The sequence below is a fragment of the Parasteatoda tepidariorum genome, chromosome 3, assembly GCF_043381705.1.
Source record: "Parasteatoda tepidariorum isolate YZ-2023 chromosome 3, CAS_Ptep_4.0, whole genome shotgun sequence".
NCBI lineage: Eukaryota > Metazoa > Arthropoda > Arachnida > Araneae > Theridiidae > Parasteatoda > Parasteatoda tepidariorum.
Genome location: NC_092206.1, coordinates 59,366,595 through 59,390,476, shown reverse-complemented (window position 1 = coordinate 59,390,476; position 23,882 = coordinate 59,366,595). Strand labels below are relative to the sequence as shown.

At 30.0% G+C, this 23,882-nt stretch overlaps 2 protein-coding genes across 3 annotated transcripts in view; both read left to right on the top strand.

The window, feature by feature from the left end:
• Positions 1-1,472: 1,472 nt before the first annotated feature.
• Positions 1,473-10,673, top strand: LOC107449347 (uncharacterized MFS-type transporter C09D4.1-like). The gene is made up of 6 exons (XM_071178694.1): positions 1,473-1,881; positions 2,382-2,560; positions 6,128-6,272; positions 7,971-8,099; positions 8,620-8,687; positions 10,120-10,673. Exons 1-6 carry the CDS (start codon positions 1,530-1,532, stop codon positions 10,225-10,227), a joined length of 981 nt encoding a protein of 326 aa, XP_071034795.1. The 5' UTR covers positions 1,473-1,529; the 3' UTR covers positions 10,228-10,673.
• Positions 10,674-12,948: 2,275 nt separating this feature from the next.
• LOC139425221 (choline/ethanolamine transporter flvcr2a-like) overlaps positions 12,949-23,882 on the top strand; it is a 15,284-nt gene continuing 4,350 nt past the window's right edge. The window contains exons 1-5 of one of the 2 annotated variants that reach the window (XM_071179158.1): positions 12,949-13,059; positions 13,838-13,948; positions 15,040-15,145; positions 16,406-16,517; positions 19,713-21,222. In XM_071179158.1, coding sequence (XP_071035259.1) covers positions 12,980-13,059; positions 13,838-13,948; positions 15,040-15,145; positions 16,406-16,517; positions 19,713-19,813 — 510 coding nt within the window. In that variant the 5' untranslated portion in view covers positions 12,949-12,979 and the 3' untranslated portion in view covers positions 19,814-21,222. Of the gene's footprint in view, positions 13,060-13,837; positions 13,949-15,039; positions 15,146-16,405; positions 16,518-19,712; positions 21,223-23,882 lie in introns of those variants that run through there. The other variant, XM_071179159.1, reaches the window with a different exon arrangement.

Sequence of the window (23,882 nt, the reverse complement as noted above, 5' to 3'; positions counted from 1 at the left end):
AATACTTGTTTACTTTCGTAATTTATTGTCGGTCTCTCAAACCTCTGAGAGCCTTGAACTTTACTGCAAAGTATGAATTAAAAACTTTTAAAATTACTAAATAGTCCTCTTAAACTATTTCTTAAGAAATTAAAAAAAATATTAAAAACTCTTGCCTGTAGAATGTCTCTTCCATTATTGTAGGGTAGTGTATAAGTTCAAGAGGGGTAAAATAAAGGATATCTTCAAGGTCTTGTCCAGCAGCACTCAAACCTTGGTAGTTCCATCTTTTTGAATGACCATTAAAATCACCAATTAAGATTGTTGTTTGATGGATGTCAAGATTCATAGATCAAGTTTGTTACCAGGAAGGATATGGACGGCATAAATCCTAACGAGGCATTTATTTTTCTTAAGTTTAATTTTTCACTCTTATCTATAGTTTCCTTCATGGTTTTAACAACCTCTAAATCGGCTGTGTGGTCTCATTTAACTCCAAGTAAGATTTTTTTCCTATGCCCAAATGGGGAATGAAATTTCATCAATACAGGCATCTGAAGTGCAAATTGGTTGGACACTCTTACATGGGCACCATATCAAGAGAGCCACCGTTGCTCTCACAGTAAGGACAGATAGAGCAGAGAATGAAAGAACATTCAAGTCTTGCCCGGGATTCGAACCCAGAACCTTCCTGATGCAAGGCTAGTTCCCTGACCCCTACACAGTCCGGTTGGCTCTCCAACTAAGATACCACTGGGAATTCATGTGAGTTTTCATTTAAATCCAACTAAGATTTTTTTTTCTCTTATGCTCACCTGGGGAATGACCTGACAGGCATCTGAAAAGCAGATTTGTTGACCACTCTTTCAGGGGCACCATATTAGGTTCCATATTGCCCGGGATTCAAACCCAGAAACTTTCCGATGCAAGGCCAGTTCCCTGACCCTTTTACAGTCCGGTCGGCACTGCAACAAATTCGTCTGAGAATTTCACTGGAAAATCGTCTGAGTTTTCATAGGAAAGATAGGCAATATACCCTAACAAAGGGAAACATTTTAATTTTTCAACTGTAAGATTTGCCTTTACGATGGTACAGACATCAATATCAAATTTATGAGATTTCCCTGATAATCAGTCTTCTTAACCTGGGGTGAACCACCCGTATTCCACGAAACTAAAATCCAAATATTGACATTTATTCGAATTATAGTATTACATTCGGGATGAAAAGAACAGAAGATTGCATAACGAAATTAAAGTTCACTTTGCCGTTATATCGTGGCACGGGGTACACCACAATGAGATGGAACTGCATTGCAACCCTTATTTTAATTTCTCATTACATTTTATTTTTTTTTTTCAACTTATTCGACGCAGTTATTCCTTTTTCCCTGGCTCCGCAAAATAAAATTGTATAACTTTTTACTCATCCTATATTATGTTTTACATATAAACATGGTGTTTCTTTCATTTTAGATAAAACTGAAATTACAAAGATACATTAGTCACAGCTATCGGAAGTAAGAAAGACTATAATTTTTTCAATCAAAATGATTGAAAGGAAAAATTCCTGTGACTTGTCGATCTCAACAGTGACCCTTACTAATGGAACAAATCCTCATTCGAAACAAGAAGAGCCTGTAATAAAAGTTTACAGAAGACGCTACTGGATGCTGTTTCTTTTCAGTTTCCTTTCAGTGCTGTGTGGAATGATATTTCCTCAATATGTGTCCATTGCAGATGTGAACATTTGTTACTATGACATATCAACAAGCACACTGAATTGGACTGCTAATATTTTCTTTATTGGTTATGTGGTTTTTGTATTTCCTGTCTCGTACTGCATGAATTATGTAGGTCTGAGATGGACGGTGATAGCTGGAGCGTTGAGCAATACTGCAGGTAAGTGTATTTTTGTGTATTGTCAGAAGAAATTTTAAAGTACCGGGACAAATACAAATATATGCCCACTTATTTTAGTTGCTAAAAATCACAAATTATAATTAGTTAATATGTAATTAAAGACTATTTGTTATAGAATATAGTTCTTGCGATATCTGGTTAATTCGGAAACATCTCACGGCTCGCACAGATCTCTGAACTCATTTAAAATATTTCCAACTGTAAGCAGATTATGGGATAGAATGTCCATGACATTGTGCTAATCGTAGGAAGTTCTTCCTCTCCATGTTACCCGAATGCTGGTTAGTTACATCAAAACAACTTCCATAGAGAAGAGATTTTTATTTTTCCAGCACTTAATCTATAAGTCCCAGTATTATCTTCTAGGTTTAGTTCGGATTTGAATATTCATCACCTCAAATCAAAATTGCATTTGCTTCTGTAATAACAAGAATACATTTCTCTTTCAATTGTAAACTTTATAGTCGTTTTCATTTCAGCCTGTGCTATACAGTTCACGGGACTATCACCTGAAAATTTTGCTTACATTTTAGTCAGTACAATATTTGGATCCATGTCTAATCTCTTAGTGTTATCTGTTCCTCCATTCTTAGCAGCGACATGGTTCCCAGCAAATGAGCTTTCTAGAGCATGTGCTGCTGGAGTATTTGGGAATCAGGTACCTTACAATAATTAATTCTCCATTTTTTATGATCTATTTTTTGCTGTTATAATATCTAAAATTTGGGCTAACTATTTAAAGTTTCAAAACGAAACTTACTAAGTTGTGCAAGTCAGAAGCTGAACTCGATCAGTACTTCACCATCAATGCCATCAATTTCCGTTTGCCTTAATCCCGTTGAACAATTCGTATTCTGATCCCAATACAAACGTAACCCTGTTAGTTACATTTATAACTGATTGATCATTGATGAATTTTCAGAGGACAGATGAGTGAAATGGCGTCATCTTAGACATCTCTATTAAAATGTCTTATTTTAATACCATACTTAACCGTAACTCTAGGCTTTTGCAGTGTAAAATGCAAAACTTGTAATCAAAATTTTAACCACTTTCGTAGCAGCTGGAGTGCTCAAACTTCAACTAAAGATCTGAGTTGGAGGACTTTTCACATTCTAATTGTTTTCTAAGAAGTATAAGCGAAATGTATTGCCCTTAACCAGCCCGATAGAATTTATTTCTAATCATAATTTCGATCTCTTTCCGACATAAACTAAAATGAAGAATGTAATAAAACATTTTTAAAAAAACTCGTTTTTTAATTGAACAAAAAAGTTTAAAATAATATTATTAACATATCTAAAATGGAAAACGTTAGGAAATTTCATGTGCATAAATGGAAACTTCAATAAAATTACTCTAGTTTTTTTAAGGTATGAAAAAAAATGGATTACTCCTCTACGTCCATTTAAAAACAAGATTTTACCTATTTTATTCTATTTTTTCATAGCTCTCAATTTTATTATTTCCGGGCATAATGTTTCTTAAACTCAGACCATAATTAAAATTAACCTTACTAATTCTGTATCATTTCGTGTTAAATGCTATCATATACTATTGCAAAAAATAAATTACATGAATTTCGTAAATTTACACAAACTTCATGTAAACACCTTAAATCACATGACATTAATTTCTTAAAATGAGCAAATTCCAGAGATGCTCCAATTAAATTTTATATTAATTTGATTTTTTTATTTTAATATTTTAGTGAATAGTGCTTCTGGACCTCAAACCATGTGTTAGCGTTTACTATTCTAAGGAAGTTGAGACATATGTTAAATATAGTTATAAATTCTTGAGAAACATTTCTCGCACATTATAATTATTGTTTGAAAACTTTAAACAAAATTACTTGATAACATTTTAAATTAGTAGATTCGAGAAATAAATGTCAGTTAACTTTATATGGTAATTAATTTCATGCTCAACTTCACTAATAATTTAATAAACGACATCTTATCGATGTTATACAACAGGGATGGCCAACCTACGGCTCTTTCAAGGATTATTTGCAGCTCTCGAAAAATGTAACCGAGTTCCCTGTTCCTTTTTCTGCTATTATATTTGTAAAAAATTATTATCGTTCCTTGACGGATCGACAGATATCACAGATCTTCCGCAATTTGCAGTTTTCATACGTTTTACTTCACTTGACTTCGTTGTTTAAGTTGAATTATTAAATTTAGTAGCACTTCAAGAGTCAACCAACGGTGTCGACATTAAAAATGCATTAGATTCCATAATAAAAACTTTTTATGTGCCTCTTAATAATCTTGTAAGCATTGCAACTGATGTAGCTCCGGCAATGCTGGGTAAAGAAAATTGGTACAGAATATTTAAAATATCCTGATGTTATGAAAACGGTGTTACACATTGCAAATTACTTTCGCACCAATGTGAAAAATCATCGACAATTCAAAAATTTTCTTAAAGAATTAAAGGACTATGAACTTTCAAATGACATAAGTCGACGTCGATTACATAATTTTTGAAATTTGTACCAGAATCGAAGTATCCTGAATTAAAAAAGGATGCTTGTCAAATTATTTCAATATTCGGAACAACGTACTTATGTGAAACACTTTATTGAAACAATTATTCACCAAATTTTAAAGAATTATCAAGAGAAGAAAAATAAATGTGTTTAACTTTTAATATTTAAATTCAATTCACATAATTTGTACTTTTATTCATATGTTTTCAATAAATGTAATTTCAGTAAATTTTATTATTTAAAAGCTTGGCAAAAAAGGCATGAATTTTTTTTTTTTTCAAGNTTTTTCATAGCTTTTAAATACGTATTTAATTGAGGCTCGCGAGAAATTTCAAATTTTGAAAAATGGCTCGACTATCAAGGAGCTTGGCCACCCCTGTTACATAACATTGCTTGAAATAACTTGAAAATTAACCTTATGGAAAACTGACAAAAAACTTAAGAGCTCCATACAACTAATCAATTTAAAAATTACTACAAAGTTATACTGAACAATTCAACTCCTATAAATTGTATTGTATCATAATACTGTTACATATTTACATGAAAAATTTTTGTTAATGTTTATTTTAAAAAAATCTCTCTCTCTCTCTCTCTCTCTCTCTCTCTCTCTCTCTCTCTCTCTCTCTCTCTCTCTCTCTCTCTCTCTCTCTCTCTCTCACGCACGCACGCACGCACACATTCCATCTCTCTTACTTATTTATTCACATGTTTTCCATTTTGTTCCCACTTTAATTCAGACTAGAAACCAGAATGAAAAACGAATCTGAAAAAGAAATTTTTTTTCTACACGCTTCGCCACTGACGGTATTTACTCCTAAATTTATATCTAGCTAAATATCTTAAAGAAGAGAATTTTTTTTCTCCCATATAAAACTAAATTTAATTCATTAAATTTAATTTACTAAGAAAAAAACATAAAAAATGCACATGTAAAATACTGTATTATTAGCCATCTCCAGCCTAATAGTGATTTGAATAGTTTATAAAATTTTATTGATTTAGCCAAAATTTTCAAACAGGCTTTTACTTCAAAAGAGAAATGCAAAGCTCGGTAGCTGGCATAATCTAGCTGCATCAAATTAAATAAATAAATAAAATTTCTTGGATTTTTTATTTTCCCGGAAAATTCTGGTGAAATTGTTATTTTCCCGAAAATTCCGGATAATTCTAGTTCCTGGTGAAAACAAGCGAATTTAAGGCACAGGGTAAGTCGTATCATATAGGAGGTAAAAATTACAATGTTGATGGTTTAAATGCCGCATGTTTTGGATTTTAATACCAGAATTATTGATTTTTTACCAGAAAGGGCATTACCATACAGTGCGGTAATTTTACCAGAATTTTTTATAGTTTATGTTCAGTGGAAATTGAGGCAACTCGTAATCCTCATTTACTCAAGTAATTAACTCCAAAGCTAATTACTCAAACTCATTAAAATAAAGCCGAAATCGATTTCTAAATTGAAATAAACTCAAGTTCACTGTAGAACCTTTATCTAATCAGATCTTCAACTGGTATCAACCAAAAAAAGAAATTTCAGTTGAAAAGTTAAATATGACTTGACGTCTGTTATAAGTCAATATGCTAGAACGCTAACTTTCCTCCAACATGGCCCTTCACCAAAATGGCTGTTTCACTGTTCTACAAAAGTACATCAATCAGTTTTTCTGTATATAAAGTTTTTCTGTATATAAATACAATCACTGTTTGTTTTTCTTTTTTTAGTTGGGTGTTGCTGCCGGCTGTCTATTTTCTCCCTTGATGACTTCTAACAATTGTTCAGATAAAGCTTTGATACAGGAAGAAAAAACTACAATTACCACTATTCTTACATCCGTCAATGTTTTTTGGCTTTTTTTAGTAGTCTTCAGTAAGTAGTTTTAACTTAACATCTCTTATTGAAAATTTGCTTTTTTTGGATAATAAAAGTTAAAAACATAATGTTTAAGCACAAAAAAGAAGGATGAAATGCTACTAACATATAACAAGTAATATAGCTAATAACACGTAGATATGTTGAACAAAATCACATTTAATAGCGAGATTGAATTAAAATGTGGCAAATTTTTATACCATTTTAAAGTGTGTAATCTCAAATGCAAAATTTGAGCGGAATTAGTCGAATAGTTTTGGAGTGATGAAGTTTTAAAATTATGTTTTAGTTGCGAACAACGTTTTTAACGCTGAAGTTTTAAAACTTTAAAAATACGAAAGGAAATTTTAAAGTTTAATTTCTCAAGAATTATTCGATCAATTACGTTCAAATTTTGTACTTTGTTATTTAAAATTGCATGTTTTGAAATGATGTAAAAATTGGCAAAATACCTTACGATTAAAAGCTTTTTCTAGTGGAATAATCGTAAGACAAGGTTTTTTGAAGATAATCGAAGTCAAGCGTAAGTGGTTACGGTTACAGAGAGGGTTGGTGACCATTTAGATTAACCTCTGAATGCGTGCAGTATCGGTTTTCTTTAAATTGCTCTACAGAAAAGTGCCTGACTTCTTGCACACATAGTCGAAATACCAATTAGGGGAAGATCTTCCCATAGCAAAGGATCAAAATTGTGATAGCGTGTCTTCGGATCACTTTCAGATTTCTTCCCCAGACCATCTCCAATAGCCCATTGTGAAACTCTACTGCAACGTAAAGTACTACTATTACTATTTTGTAATTATTATTAAATACAATGATAAGAAAGAATAATTATTATTAAAAATTATTTTTGAAGGAATTATTTTTAGACAAACGAACTACAGGAAAAAGTTTTGTTTCATTTTCGTTATGGTTCCCAATAATTCTCCGATTCCAAATATATATCGCAACCCGTCAAAAAAAAGTGACACAAATCAGAAAACAGAAATTTTGAGATTAAGTCAATAAAAAATATGTATGAAGTGCCCCATCTAGAGTGCCAGCTTACTACAGAGTAGAAAAGAATTTACCACCATAAATACTTAACTGAAATTTATAAGAAGATTGTGCTATTTCAGAATCAGTTATCTCTAAGTGATCATTTAAAAAATAAACTCTCTATGGCAGAAGGGAAGATTATTAGAAGACTCGTCGGCGCACCGAAATGCATTAGCAATAATAGTATAAAAAGGGATCTATGTAAAAAATTTAAATAAAAATTTCTACGATGAAGCAAAAACCTGTACCACCAGCAATTTTAACTCACTCCTAGATATAGAACTAATTGACGACAACACTAAATTTAGACCCATCCCTGCCTTTTTCCTTAGGGATATGATGTTGCCCTAGCACACGATATACACTCAGCCCCAGCCGACTCACATGAATCCCCTCTAGATTTTTTGGTGATAAGCACCCCCTCTTCTTCCCATCTCCATTCCTCCTCACTACTTCTCATCATCGATTTATTACTACAGATGAATCGGTTAATGCCACTTCGCCGCAGCGCACCGAGATTTGTGTGATTTCTACCATTTCTACCATTCTACCAGAATCAGTTATTTAGTTATCAGTTATATATATATATATATATATATATATTTCATTCTTAAGGTAACTTTCATGTGTAGAAAGAATTTTCCAATACATTTACAGCATTCCAGGACTCACCTAAATATCCACCCAATCTGCATCAGGTAAAAAAACAAGTGACACATTCACACCTCAAAACAGTGATTGGAATGTTCAAAAGTCTGAACTTTATTATGCTCTTTGTGATTTATGGTAAATAGTAATTTTTATTCATTTATTTATTTGTTTCTTTATTTGCTCATTTATTTACTTATTGCAGTTTAAATCTCATTGCTTAGTTGATAAGTAAATACATTTCATTTATCAATCTAAAAACATATTAGTTAGGTATTTGCAGGTCTCCGAAGAATTAACGAGATATATATTTAGATATTTTAAATGCAAAAGAATAAAAATAAGTATTATAATAAAAAATGCTACGAGAATAGAATAAAAAAATCAAGGTACACATTTCAAAATTTCAGAAATCATTTTTGTTTTGCTTATATATTCATAAAGTAGGCCAGTTTACCCAACGCCTTCTAAAACCTTGTTCTAAAAGTTTAAGTCGAAATTCATATCAATGACAAAGATACATGATTAAAAATGTCAATAAATTTTTCAATTGTTTCGCACAACTTCACTAAATTGTTTAATTAATGTAAAAGTAAGCCAGTTTTAAAATGAGATAGTTTTTATAAATTCATTCCAATTGTATTCTTTTTTCTTTCAGGACTAATGGTTGGAACCTGTTTTGCTATCACTACTGTATTAAACAATTTAGTTCTGCGATATTTTCCTGTAAGTTTTTGAAGTTAGTTTTTAGTAATAGTTTATGAATATTTTAAGAAGAAAAGAAAAATTGTAGTTTAATTTTATAATTTTTATAAAAATACAAAGTGAAAATTGCTTTTTCTTAACAGTTTTTCTAGTTTGTTGAGTTTCATGTACTAAATAAATTCGAATTTCATGGAACTTTTTAATTACTGTTAATGCTTTTATGCCTTTTGTTTTGACAAAGCATAACTATTTTAAATTAGTCTTTTCTCAATGAGAAATTGGTCTTACGACTTTAGGAATATCGCTTAGAAAAATTCACACTAAGTTTCAAGTTATGCAGCAGGTATTATCATGCCGTAGTGGTTTTTAAAGCTGCATTGCTTAAGATCAATGCAAATTTTTATAAGATTGATCTTCGTATTAAAAGTTTATCTTCATATTTTTCGGGCTATCCTTCCCGTAGCTTGTATTGAAATGTTTACCGATTGTTTCTTAAAGACCACCTTTAACATTCGTTTTTAGAAATTTTGTCAAAAATGAAAATAAAAAAGTATGCGAAAGAGAATCACAAATTAATATTTAAACGAGAAAAAACAAAACGTGATTAAAATCTGACAAATTGCAGGTAGAGGAATGTGAAAGTAATAAACATCAAAACATGCTTAATTGGAGGTTGAAACTTGAAAGTGCTTCAAATAATTAGTTTTTGACAATTTGGTTAAATGGTAATTCGCTTCTCACTTATGTATAATTTTTTGCTTTAGTATTCATAAGGATTCTAGAATTGCATATTAAAAGCAGTTTTTACGGCACACCCTACATATATTTGTTAGTGGAAAATTAACTCTGCATTTATATCTAAAGCATACTATAGATACATAGTGTTTGTACAAAATGTTTTATTTTAACATTGCTTTGAAATTCGCTACGTAAACTATTTAAATGACTAAGTGATATCTGCACGAAGAAAAACAATCCTAGTAAAATTACCGTACTGAGTGATAATTACATTTCTGGTAAGAAAAATAAATAAATAAAATATAATTTTTGTCACTAAAGTCAGTATTCCAATCTACGGTTCTAAAAACATTCATTTGTTTTTTTTTCTTTTCCTATGGTAAATTTTTACCAGAAATTCTAGTTTTCTAAATTATTAGCTCTTATTACCACACTCATTTATTAAGGAATACAAAACTGCAAAGTCACCGAATAATTGGTTTTTATGTCATGCTCTAAGATATCGTGATAAAGTTATAGGATTTAACTCCATTTAGTAGATTTTGTCGCTTACTATTAAATTATATTTTATCGTTATCTTTACCAAAATCATCATCAAAGTTCTTGCGGTGTTCCCATAGAGAAAGAAACGCGGTAAATTTTACCATATTCTGATAGTGTTGACCATATTGTTTTTCGCTGTGTTTCGAAATTAACATTTCTATTTATCTTTTAGCATCGAGAACTTGAAATTGGTTGGATGGGGTCACTTTTTATTGTCGCAGGACTCATAGGGTCAATGATTGCCGGAACTATTCTTGATTATACCCATAAATTTAAGTAAGTTAACAGGTTATGAATTTAAATAAATAATTTACATGAATGCAAAAATGTATTTAGCATGAAAATAAATTAAAATTTTCTTGTGCTTAAATAGTTATCTAATTTTATGCAAAAAATAACCATTGTTTCTGTTGCTGATGTAATTTAATCTTCTGTTTTATTCAGTTAGGAAAATACAAGTAGTTGCATTTCTGAGTTAATCTTGAAAAGCATTCTGAGGCAAATTGTTGAACCAAGATGTCCACCAAAATTACTATCCCCTGAATAAGGCAATCTAATGTTGAACAATGCTTCTATTTGAGAGACCGTAATATCGAGCCATCAAGGCCGTAGTAGCCTAATGGTTCCGGACTCCGGCTTGGAGGGTCTGGGGTTCGATTCCCGACTCCTCTAAGACCCACCAAGTACATGCTGAAATGTGGAGGGCTCCAAACGATCGATAGGGACTTATACCCATCCAGTTGACGTTTTGAGGGCTCCAAACGGTCGCCAAGGACAGAACTCTAGCTCTTCACAAAAATAGTTCAGCATCTTAACCTTTGAGCCATCGAAGATCCTAGTTTTTAGTTTAAAAACTTTTCTTTAAAAATTCTTCATCTGAATGATCTGATATAAAACTGACTACAAATAATGACTTTTGCAGATAATGTTGATTTAAAAATGAGGAAAACAATGATCACATAAACGCTACTATTTGTAGAAATTTTTTTCGATAACTAAAATGTGTGTGTGTTTGTCTATCTGTATTTATTTAAATACTGCATCTGTTTTTCTACTTGTATTTTAGAGAAACAGCTTNAATTCTGAGTTATCGAAGCAATTTTCTTCGGAATATTGTGTATTGTTGTCATTATTTGGCGATTGCATGCGAAGAGTTAAAAGTTCATCTAAAGTTCTATCATCTGTTATTTTTATATTATCATTAACTATACGCGATATTAAGTCATTTTTATTTCCATTGGGCGAAAGATTTCTTAAACGCAAGGCTGATTTTAACTGGGCGACAGTTAAATGAATCAGTCGTTCCACGCATTCAAGGCATTCAAAACAGAATTCACGTCTGTTGACATCTTGGCGAGAAAAGTGCAGCGAATCTGTTTTGGCGACGTATGTTTGGCGAGAAGAAATCAGTATGTAATGGAATCCAATTATCAAATTTTTTTCGGTTAAATGTTATTTTTTGTCAAAATGGGTTTACCTGGGCGAGTTTCAGCCAATGATGAATACTTTTTTGCTTCGTTGGCAGTCAAAATTTCATGGAAAGAATTTAAAATGTAGCGATAAAAGAAGATCGATGTTCAAAGAAGAAGTTGTGAAAAGGTTCTTTTTTAAAAAGACGGCTGCGCCATATAAGATAAAGTTGAATGACAAGGAATTTAATTAATATGCAATACAGTAAATAAGCGAAGAGATATTTTATAAAAGCATTTAATGAAAAATAATAACAGCGAGATATGTTTTTGCGAAGCGTTCTATTTACATATCTGAATGTTGCCACCTTTTTATATGAAAGTTAAACTATTCTCTGCTGTAATAAAATTAAACTTATGCGAACCTTACACTGCCATACAAATCTTTATGGTTACCATTGGCCTATGGTATACTGCCATGCAAATCTTTATGGTTTCCATTGGCCTATGGTATACTGCCATACAAATTTCTATGGTTGCCATAGGAGAATGGTGACGTGCCATATAAATGTCATACAGGTCTCTATGGTTACCATTGGTCTATGGTATCTTGCCATACAAATTTCTATGGTAGCCATAGGCTTATGGGGTAGGGCCATACAAATCTCTATGGTAACCATAGGCGTATGGTATCTTTCCATACAAATTTCTATGGTAGCCATAGGTTGCCATAGATTACCATAGGCTTCTCTATCGCAAATTTTCCTAAACAAATTGAAGTGGAGGAATATGAAAGTAATAAACATCAAAACATGTTTAATTGGAGGTTGAAACTTGAAAGTGCTACCAATAATTGGTTTTCGACTATTTGGTTAAATAGTAATTCGCTTTTCTCTTACGTATAATTTTTTGCTTCAATATTCATAAGGATTCTAGAATTACATATTAAAAGCAGTTTTTACGGAACACCCTGCATATATTTGTTAGTGGAAAATTAACTCTGCATTTATATCTAAAGTATACTATAGATACATAGTGTTTGTACAAAATGTTTTATTTTAACCTCAATTGAAATTCACTTCGTTAACTATTTAAATGACTAAGTGATATCTACACTGAGAAGAACTATCCTAGTAAAATTACCGTACTGTATGGTAATTATCTTTCGGATAAAAAAATAATAAATAAAATAAAATTTTTGTTAATAAAACCAGCATTCTAATTTACGATTTAAACTATTCATTTGGTTATTTTTCTTTTCATATAGTAAAGGTTTAGCAGAAATTTTAGTTTTCAAAATTATTAGCTCTTATTACAACACATTTAATAAAAATTGCAAAACTGCAAAGTCACCGATTAATTGGTTTTTATGTCATGCTCTAAGATATCGTGATAAAGTTATAGGATTTAACTACATTCAGTAGATTTTATCGCTAACTATTAAATTATATTTTATCGTTATCTTTACCAAAATCATTATCAAAGTTCTTGTGTGTTCCCATAGAGCCAGAAATGCGGTAAATTTTACCATATTCTGATAGTGTTGACCATATTGTTTTTCTAGGTGTTCAAAAATTAACATTTCTATTTACATTTTAGCATCGAGAACTTGAAATTGGTTGGATGGGTTCACTTTTTATTGTTGCAGGACTCATAGGGTCAATGATTGCCGGAACTATTCTTGATTATACCCATAAATTTAAGTAAGTTAACAGGTTATGAATTCAAATAAATTATTTACATAGATGCAAAAATGTATTTAGCATAAAAGTAAATTGAAATTATCTTTTGCTAAAATAGTTGTGTAATTTAATGCAAAAAAAATGACCAATGTCTCTGCTGCTGATGTAATTTAATCTTCTGTTTTATTCAGTTAGGAAAATACAAGTAGCTGCATTTCTGTAAGCATTCTTAGGCAAATTGTTGAACCAAGATGTCCACCAAAATTACTATCTCCTGAATAAGGCAATCTAATGTTGAACAATGCTTCGATTTGAGAGATCGTAATATCGAGCCATCAAGGCCGTAGTAGCCTAATGGTTCCGGACTCCGGCTTGGAGTGCCTGAGGTTCGATTCCCGACTCCTCTAAGACCCACCAAGTACATGCTGAAATGTGGAGGGCTCCAAACGATCGATAGGGACTTATACCCATCCAGTTGACGTTTTGAGGGCTCCAAACGGTCGCCAAGGACAGAACTCTAGCTCTTCACAAAAATAGTTCAGCATCTTAACCTTTGAGCCATCGAAGATCCTAGTTTTTAGTTTAAAAACTTTTCTTTAAAAATTCTTCATCTGAATGATCTGATATAAAACTGACTACAAATTATGACTTTTGCAGAGAATGTAGATTTAAAAATGAGGGAAACAATGATCACATAAACGCTACTATTTGTAGAAATTTTTTTCGATAATTAAAATGTGTGTGTTTGTCTATCTGTATTTATTTAAATACTGTATCTGCTTTTCTACTTGTATTTTAGAGAAACAGCTTTATGCATTTGCGTCGCTAGCTTGATTACTTTGATTATTTTTTGTTCTCTACTAGCCATCAAACAACTCTGGGTGACGTTTCTTACTATCATAATATGTGGGTAAGAATTAACTTTTCAACTTCTTTTCTAGTTTGAAAATTTTTATAAATGCAATAAATTTAGTGCAAAATATTTGAAAATCTATAAGGCTATATTTATTTTTAACGAAAGCTTACATTATCATAATGCCAATAACTGCAATAGTTTTTCATAAGTAATAAAAATTGTAAAAAAAATTTCAGGAAAAGCTACAACAAAAGTTATTTTGATTTCTTTTACAAAAAATATTATATGATATGATTCAATACAATACGATACAATATGACACAATACGATACAATACAGCATAATGCAATACAGTATAATATAATACGATACATGGTAAGGTGATGTAATATGATATGATATGATATGAAAACAAATAATTCACTTATGATATGGTATGAAAATAAAACAAATTTACAACATTCTCTAGATCTACTGTTTAAACTGATAAATAATAATTAAAAAAATTTAGGGATGCTTGATAATAAAACAAGCTAAAATCTTAAAAAAGCATGTTTTATTGAAATCTAAACAATTTAAACATTTGAAACATTGACCAGTATAGGTAGGAGAAAAGCCTATTTTTCTACTTTTGAACCTATTTTTATTCATAAAAAAAGCCTTTTTTTATTCGAAAAGAGTTTTGATAGTATAAATAGATTTTAAAGACACATTTCGCAAAGTATTATTAATAATTTAAAAATTAGGAATTAAGCTGATAAGACTAATGAAAATTAAATAACAAAGGTTTTAATAGAATTTAAGTAATTTCAATCAATAACGGTAGCTAACGGTTTAGATAGATGAAATTCGTGAAAAAGCCTTCCTTTAAGGCATCAATATGAAAATCCTTTTTACCCAATGTAAAAAATATTTTAGTAATAACGTCATTTACTCTTTATATCTTTTCATTATTATTCTTTACATGCACTTTTATTAAAACTTGAATGTTTTTCACATACACATTTTGAATGTTGTCACAAAAATAGTTATTTTTTTTATTATTCCTGTAATTAATTTATTTTATAAATAGATGTATAATATAATAATTAAAGAATGTGTACTAAAAACTAAATGTATAAAATATTATTTACGATTTGCTTTAGATTTTTCCTGACCAGTTTTCTACCAGTTGGTTTAGAATATGGAATTGAATTAACATTTCCAGAACCCGAAGTAATCAGTGCATCATTGCTTAACTCAGCTACAATGGTGAGTGTCTTAACAAATTAGCAAAGGATTAGATTATTAATAAATAAGACTAACAAGAAAGAAGATTTAAGGATGATTGAGAATGAAAGGTTTTACCTTTTTTTCAAATGTAAACCAAATCAAATCAACCAATGAAAACCAAATCAATCAATCAAATCATGACAACCAATTGCCAACACCACCTGTTGCTTTCAGAATTAAGTGAGTACAGCTTGACTAATTATTTTCTTTTCTTCAAGTTTTTGTCGAAATAGAAGTTGAAAAATTGTGCACCATGTGAGTTGTAAGTTATCTAACGAAACTTATCGAAATCTAACGAACCACTATTGAAGAAAATCTGATTGAAAGCATCAAAATCTGTTTAAATGTCAGAAGAAACGTAGCAAAGATGAAAACTGATCTTAAGAGACATTTTCCATTAGGCCAATCAAACTGGTTTTAATTTTGCCATAGTTTGGTGCCGACCATCGTACTCTCCGGCTAAGACTGGAGTCAGACTCAACATCTAAAGGTATATATTAGTTTAATACTAAGAGGAAGTTTGTTGACGACGTAATAGGACCTCATTTCTTAATCCCATACCTATTATGTATTATCGTTGTAAATATCAATTGTTGGTTATGATTGTTTAAATTTATTAATAAATAATTTTTTTGTTAAATTTTTTAATTGATAATTTTATGCAATCACCTCACCCCAAAATTCTGTGTTCATAACTGGCATACATATTCCTTTTTATCTTTAACTCTTTTCATAAAACAAAAATTCGAGCTTCGTACGAACTTTCGCAAGAAAATTCGAATATTCTTTTGAAAATTTAAATCTTGGCTAAATTATGTCTTTGTAGATTATTAAACTTATTTATAAAAATCTAATAATTTAAACAATACAAAGCTTCACGCGTAACGCAAATTTTGATAACGGATCATGATTTCAGTTCGGATAGTTTCTAAAATTAATTTTGGAAAAATCTGCGAATTTCATGGTGCAATAAAGTAATGAGCCCTTTAAATAAAATCCTTATTTTTTCACTAAGCTATACTAGTCTAAAATAAACTTCAACTTAATGCTGTACAATAAAAATGGTAAGATTAAAACCAAAAGATAACTTGTTAACTGAACTTTTTTTCTCAATTAAAAAATATTCTCTAGACGAAATTGTATTAATTAATTACTCTCTTGTTAAGAACTCTTATTCTTTTTATTCATATTTTCTTTTCAAACGCATTAACCTGAAGTGCATTTTTAAATTATTTTTAGATATTTGGATTTATATTGACCACAATTACATCAAGTCTACTGGAAAACTTTGGCCAAGTGTATTCAAATATTGCTTTGGCTATTTATTTGCTTATCAGCCTCATAATTACCGGTAAGAAAACACGGCTAATAAAGATTTAATAAAAAAAATCCAAATAGAGAGCTTATTGATTAGCAAATACGCAGCTTATGCAACAGAATATGATTATGATTGCAACATGATATTAAGATTATTTATTATTAGGTTTATATATATAACTGCATCATAATTGCAACAAAAACTTGCATTAAAAGAAATCATAAATTATTTAATATTAAAGTTTTCATGATGTATTTTACATTATCTTTTGTCTCATCTCAAAAGTTATGTACAGTGCGCTAAAAAAAATGGGCCACTCTGAATAACTTTTTGTCTAATGATCAAAACCTCACGTTCTAGAACTCAATCCTAATGACCTCAAATATGATAATAATTTAGTGAAGACGATATTTTTAAAAAAAAATCAGACACATAAATGTATTTCCTCGGAATAAATATGCCTTTTTTTCAACGGATTTGGATTTCTGAGCCCCAAAATAAAGGCTTCTCCGCAATCTGGGAAAAAGCCCATAATTTGGACCTTAGAGAGATTTAAAGTTTAGACCTCTTAATTGTTAATTTTATTTTTTGTGTATTTCACCTTACCTCGGGAATTTCTTTCGAGAAATGAAAATTTTTTTCACACAATTTTAAAATTCGTTTATCCTGAGATAGTTCTGTCCAAAAAAAATTAAGAATAATTCATTATTTTTTATTATTTTATTTCATAATATTCGAAAAAAAATTTGAATTGCAAGATATACAACTTTTTAGATCATTATAAAAAATTTAATTATACATGGAAAAATACGAGTTCTAAGCGAAATAGGTCGAATTTAAAAAATTAGAAATCGAGAAGAAATCGAATTTAAAAAATACAACTTCTGAGGAGCTAATTGACTGATATTTGATATATCTTGTTTTTTTATGTAAAATTACATTTTTTGAAATGCTATAAGAAATTGCATACCCTACAATTCAAACTGCATTTAAACTACTATTAAATAAAATAATAAAAAATAATATATATTTATTAGAACTTACTTTTACCAAAACCTACATTTTGTTGATCAGAAATCTGAATCCATTGAAACACAAGTATGTTTATTCATAGAAAGTCCGTTTTTGTGTCTGATTTCATAACTAAAATATCGTCTGCACTTATTTATATTTATATTTTTAAGCGCACTGTAAGTACATTTCCTAAAGTTCTAGTAAACAAATAAAAAATCTTAGAACAGGTAGAAAATAATTTTAAAAAGTCTATAAATAATGTTGTTAAATATTAATGAATTTTAAGAAATGTCTTTTCTAAATTTGATACATAAGAAATAAACTTTTCTCGGTTTCTTATGAACAAATCCAACCGGCCATAAATTGGCTGGCTGATATGAAAGATATATATATATAACCGGTATATAAATAGTCGGTTGGTAAAAAACATATATATTTTTAAAAAAAAATTTAAATTTAAAAGCCGAAATTTTTTTTAATAAAATCCGTACTAATCAACGTTTTTGCTCACACCAGTAAAGCAGTTTTTATCGAAAATTAATGAAATGCAAAAATAATTTTACATATTCTTCATTAATGATAGATAAACGTTTTAACAGCAAAGTAAACAAATATGCGCTGTACAAAAAGTATTACTGGAAATTGTTGACTTTTACTAACGAGGGCTTTCAAAAAGTAAAAATAAATATATTGCTTGGTTTCTTGAGACAAAAGTAATTGAAACGTCACTTTTCACCATAACCACCACTTTTTTAAAAAGTTTCAAGTTATTACGTCTCGGGAACTATTTGAATAACTTTTTAATTAACTCAAAATTAGATTAACTCAAAAAGTCACGAATGTGTTTTTAAACAATTTCATTAGTTCTTTTTTGTTGCACTCTGCTATATAAAAAATTTTTTAATTTAATTTATTGGTTTGAAATTCATTTTAGTGATCACAACCTGCATTCCTGATTCAATATTCCAGCGAAAAATATTTCTTTCATACTATACCATTTTTTAAAATGTATACCAAAATTTATCAAGCACTTTATATAAGCTTTATGCAAACATAAATCTTTTTTTTTTCAAAATCTATCAAGAACTATACCTTGGCAAACAAAGATTCATACCTGCTTATCCTGGTGGCCAAAAACTATACTATTGATCATGGTTTCAAGAAAAACATATTTAAACCTTATTTGCATAAATATGTTTGGGCACCGCAGGTGGCGAGCCGAATTTCGAAGCGGATTTGCTACTTTTTCTGGCCACTGCATAAAACAACATCCCCATCACTTCTGGAGGTCCGAGCGACCTAGGCTTCTCGGACACGGAAACCACACAGCCGTCACCCCGAAGACGCGTGTGCGGTTCCGAGCACCTAGAGCCCAATCCTACAGCCCTTCAGACCCACTAAAACTCGTCTGTCTGATGTCGCTGAATGGGAAATTGATTAAGACATAGAATATATAAAATTAAGTGAAACAGATGCACTTAAGAACGCTTTAATCTGTTAAAAACAATAGTTAGGCAGCGCTTCCTAACCCAAGAGTTGCCCTTCCCATTTAACCCAAGTGATGCGTATCACTTGGGTTAAATGGGAAAGCTAGAGGTTACAGAGCTAGGGATTGGACTTAGAAGCTGATTTAAGTTAAATTGCTGGTTCAGATTGATGACTGTGGCCAATGGTCGGACGTTATTTGAAAGATAAGAAGGACTGGCCTGGTAACCATCCTTTGGATTTAGTTTAATGCAGTTCTTACATATTTATTAAGTTGAAATTATTGAATACACTCTTGTTGAGCTAGATCAGCAAAGTACATAGATAAAAATAATATCTAAGTGTATATTGCATAAAATTAATGGCGAATGGGAATAGTTACTTATAAGGGTTATAAAAAATTATTTATTACAATCATAAATATGTTTATTAGGATTTGGGAGAAGATGTGTTTAAAAGTCGAAAAATAAAACACAAAAAATCTATTTTTATTCCACAAAAATTTTAAAGCCTGCTTTGGGAACACTTCCTCTTATTCTAAGAGCCCCCAAATAACTAGTTAGTAAATAGTGTAAAACAAAAAGAATTTAAATAATAGTATTACATTATGTCTATGAAAAATTAGTAATAATAATAATATCAAATTTCTAAGAGGTAAAAATATACATTTAAATTTTTTTTCAAACAACAATTTCTAAATAATATAGCTATCATTTTTTTTTATTTCAGCGTTCCTCACATCAGAATATAAAAGGAGTAAAAACCATACAAAAGAGGAGACTCATCAACCTCATATTTCAGAAGAAAATGTTGAAAGAACAGTTTTCTGAATTTTAAAAGCCTTAATTGTTTAATTTTGCTAACTCCACGTTCGACTCCAAGAATTAAATAGCTTGTAACTCAGCAAGTGATTGATTCGGTTACTTTTCATGTTCGATGTTTGATTGACTCGGCATTTTACCATAAGTATCAAGTTACTTGAAACTCATCAAGTGTTTAAATCGGTTATTTTCATGTCCGATGGCTGAGCAAAGATCAGTTTATACAATCAAAATCTTGGACGAAATTGATTGAAATTGTTGGAAACTTGTTTTGTTTGTAGCTTGAATCGTGTAAACTATCGTCCAAGTTCTTAGCTCAAGCCCTTGGATGATAGTAGAGCATGTTCTACTTTCCATCCAAGTTATTCCTACCATAACCAATCAAGTATTGTGGACTCAACAAGCAGACATCATATTATGCCATTTTGTGGTCCATTTTCATATATTTTAATCCAAATTAATCTGTTTGGGTATATTTGAATTAGTATAATTTTATTTGAATTTATTTAGTAACTTCGAATTTTTGTAAGCACGATTTTATAATGCTTAGTATAAACAATACGCATGCGCAGGTTTTTCATCCGACCAATGAATGACATTCAAGAACTTGGATAGTGACGACGATTCATCCGATTTCTTGGAGAGAGAAATTCCTCCAAGAACTTAGTATAAACAGGCCTTAACTCAGCGTTTCCCCACAAGCATAAGTAACAAACAATTTACCAATGTTCATCAATTGATGAATTGCTGAATTGGCTAAATGGTGAATGTTCACCAATTGATCACCAATCAAATGGGTTTTTTTATGTCTTCGATTTAACTTCCTTACATGCATGTAAATTGCTAAATAATAAATTGAAATATCAGCGCACTCTCTCATTTATTCATCGATGAATGAAAGGATTGTGACAATATCGTGATCAACTAATTTCCCCAAAAAATTACATTCTTCCATCAGCCTGTTTCTTACTATTGTTTCTGAAAAGAGATGCATTTCTTGAAATGTCTAAAATATCTATTATATGGCAGTACTATACACCGAAATATTATTCCGTCCTATATTCCTGCCTTATATTTTTTTCCAGTTATTTCGCAGTTTCAATTTCACGAGTACGTGCAGTCAACTGCTTTAAGAGAAAACTCACATTGGTGGAATTTATGTGGCAAGCCAGAGACCACAATCTTACACTAATCGCAATGCCCTGTCCAGCCACTCGTCTTTTGAGTGATTTGGAGGAGGGGTGTAGAACACAGGTGTAAGAATGAAAACTATGTGTAACCGGAAATGGAAATCGTAGCTTTTCACCGAAAACGTTTTCGTGGACACTTTGAAAATAGTTGCCAAGTTTTATAACTTGCTATGTCCTTGAAATGTATGATGTTTTTGAAGGATTAATAAACTCTCATACTACTAAATACTTCTTTATAAATGTCTTTTGTGATTTTCGTACTTTTTAACAAAAATGTGTCACACAAATTAATAATAACTCAACTGTAACATTACACGATTCTCGTTTCCAACACATAACCTGAAAAGCTAAGCAATAACAAAAATAGAGTTACCAATAATTGCGCATTTTTCAGTAACAAAGGCGTTTTTAAAGAACCACTCTTGATATATTAAGAAAATTAATGATAATTATGCAACGTTAAAACAGCCGAAATAATCTTTTTTATTCAAGTAAAGGAATATTTCTGCACTCTCAGAAAAATAAGTTCAACGATGTTGAATCATAATATCGATAATGTGAACCACAATTTGGTGCAATCTTAATAATATTTTTCATCGCAAGTTGAACCATAGTATCGTGTAATTAAATGATAATATGATTCATCTTCGTTACGCATTTGTGTTTGTAGCAAATTTGAATAATGTTATGCTTTACTAAACATTCTAAATTTTTTAGAGCGTACTACTTGAAAACTGTTTCTTCCTCTTCAATTAGGTTTAAAAATTTAGCTTTTAATGTTATCTGATCATAAAAATTGCTACTTAAGGTATAATTATCACTTCAGACAATTTATCTTGTCCCACGTTCCCAGTTATATTTCTAACTTTGCAGTTGTTTTTCTTTTTTAAATTAAACAGTTCTTAATAAAGAACAGTTTTGTTAATTGGATTTTATGATATGTAAGTTTATCAAAATTAAATAATACTTTTTATTTTAACAAGTTTTAAACTTGCAAATTTTAGTATGCTACGTAACTCAAAAATAAAGCATTCCCACAACAACGCATTGTCAAGTTAGGGTACCACAATTTCATGAATTTCAGGAGCCAAAGTGATCAAAAAGAAATTTTTAAAAGTTTTTAAAAAGAAATTTTTAAAAATTTTTAAAAAGAAATTTTTAAGAACTTTATTTTTAAATCCAAAAATATATTTCCTAATAATAAAAATATTATTCAGGTTAACACAAAAATTACAAATTTTCGAAAATTCATAAAAATCAATAAATTTATTAGCCCCTTTACCACTACCTCTTTTATATCTATACTTTGAATAAAATTATCTAGGAAAATTAAAAACTTTAAATTTATCATAAATACAAAAATCATCAATATTAATAGTACCTTCACCATTTAATTTACTATTTAAACCATAAGAAAAAAGAGTTTTAAGACAGCTAATATAAATATTTTCTTAATCAAGCCCATAATCTAAATTTTCCATAAAATCCAAAATAAAAAGAGCAACATAATCAAAATCATGAAATTGAAAATATAAAATTTCATAATCTGTAGTACCATTATTATTACTATTAAAATTTTTAATAGCAGATCTGTGAGATTAATTCGCTTATGAAATTCTAAACTAGTTTGTCCAATAGGACATAAATTACAACAATTACATTGAATTAAATAAATTATATTAAAACATTTACAAAACAATACAATGGAATGGCAATCAATTTGTGAATTGTCAACTAAAAGACAAGTTTTGCAATTTTTATTTTTACATTTTCTAAACTTTTTAAATTTTTTTATAAATTTTTAATTTATTTAAACACAAAATTGGACTTAGTATCTTTTTATTCGAAGTAATCCCCAAGTCAAGTATAACATCAGTGTTCCTAGTTTAGGCGCGCGACGAGCCATGCGCCATGAAATAAATATTAATAGTACTTTGTATAAAATTAAATTTAACCTGAAAGGTAGAGAGTCAATTAAACAAAAATTAATCAAATCCTAGGAAAAGAACAAAACCCATATGACGTTTAAAGACTTAAAAGTTTAAAAAAGTATTTAAAAAATCTTAAAACAATTAAATAAGTTTTCTAAATATTTTTTCGAAACAGAAAAAGCGCAAAATGCAGCTAAAACCAGATTTGAAAATTACATAATAAGAAGAGAAGTCAAAATAATTAAAGCAATTAGAAACTACATTTACAGAGGGAAAACGCACAATTCCAAAAGGAAAATAAAACTAAAAGAATAAAGAAAAACAATAAATAATGAAAAAAATGAAAAATACGACAACCAAAGCTAACTTCGTCAGGGGATACCAGCCGCAGAAGTCATAAATGCAAAACCATTTCTATCGACAGAGCACGACAAATGTCTAAGTTGTTCTCTTTGTACCCCAAAGGTTTTGCCAAAGAAAAGTCCAGGTAGAGAAAATACAATACAAAATACAAAAACAAATACAAAAGTATAAAATCTAAACTAATACATAGGAATACAATGGTCAAAAACTTACTTGAAAACAAATCCCAAAACCAAATTACACAACTGAAAACCAAGCATCAACTAAATTGAAATAAACGAAAAAACAACGCCCCCTAATTTAATGGGCAGAAGAAAGAAAAAGAGCAAGAAAGTAGTTGCCATCATTAATAGAAATACTTAACCGGAGCAACTCGGTCAAGACTTGATCATGTCCTAATAAAAGAAAAAACAAAACTAAGCATTTTCAATCATTTTCTTAATTTTATATTCAATATTACAGAAATGAAAAGGAAACGTGAAAAATCAATTTATTTGTTACATCCTAATTAGTTTAAATCAAAAAAATCAAATACACAAGTGTCCTCCTCTTCTTTGAATTTAAGTCTCGTGGAGCCATTTTACTGATATAATA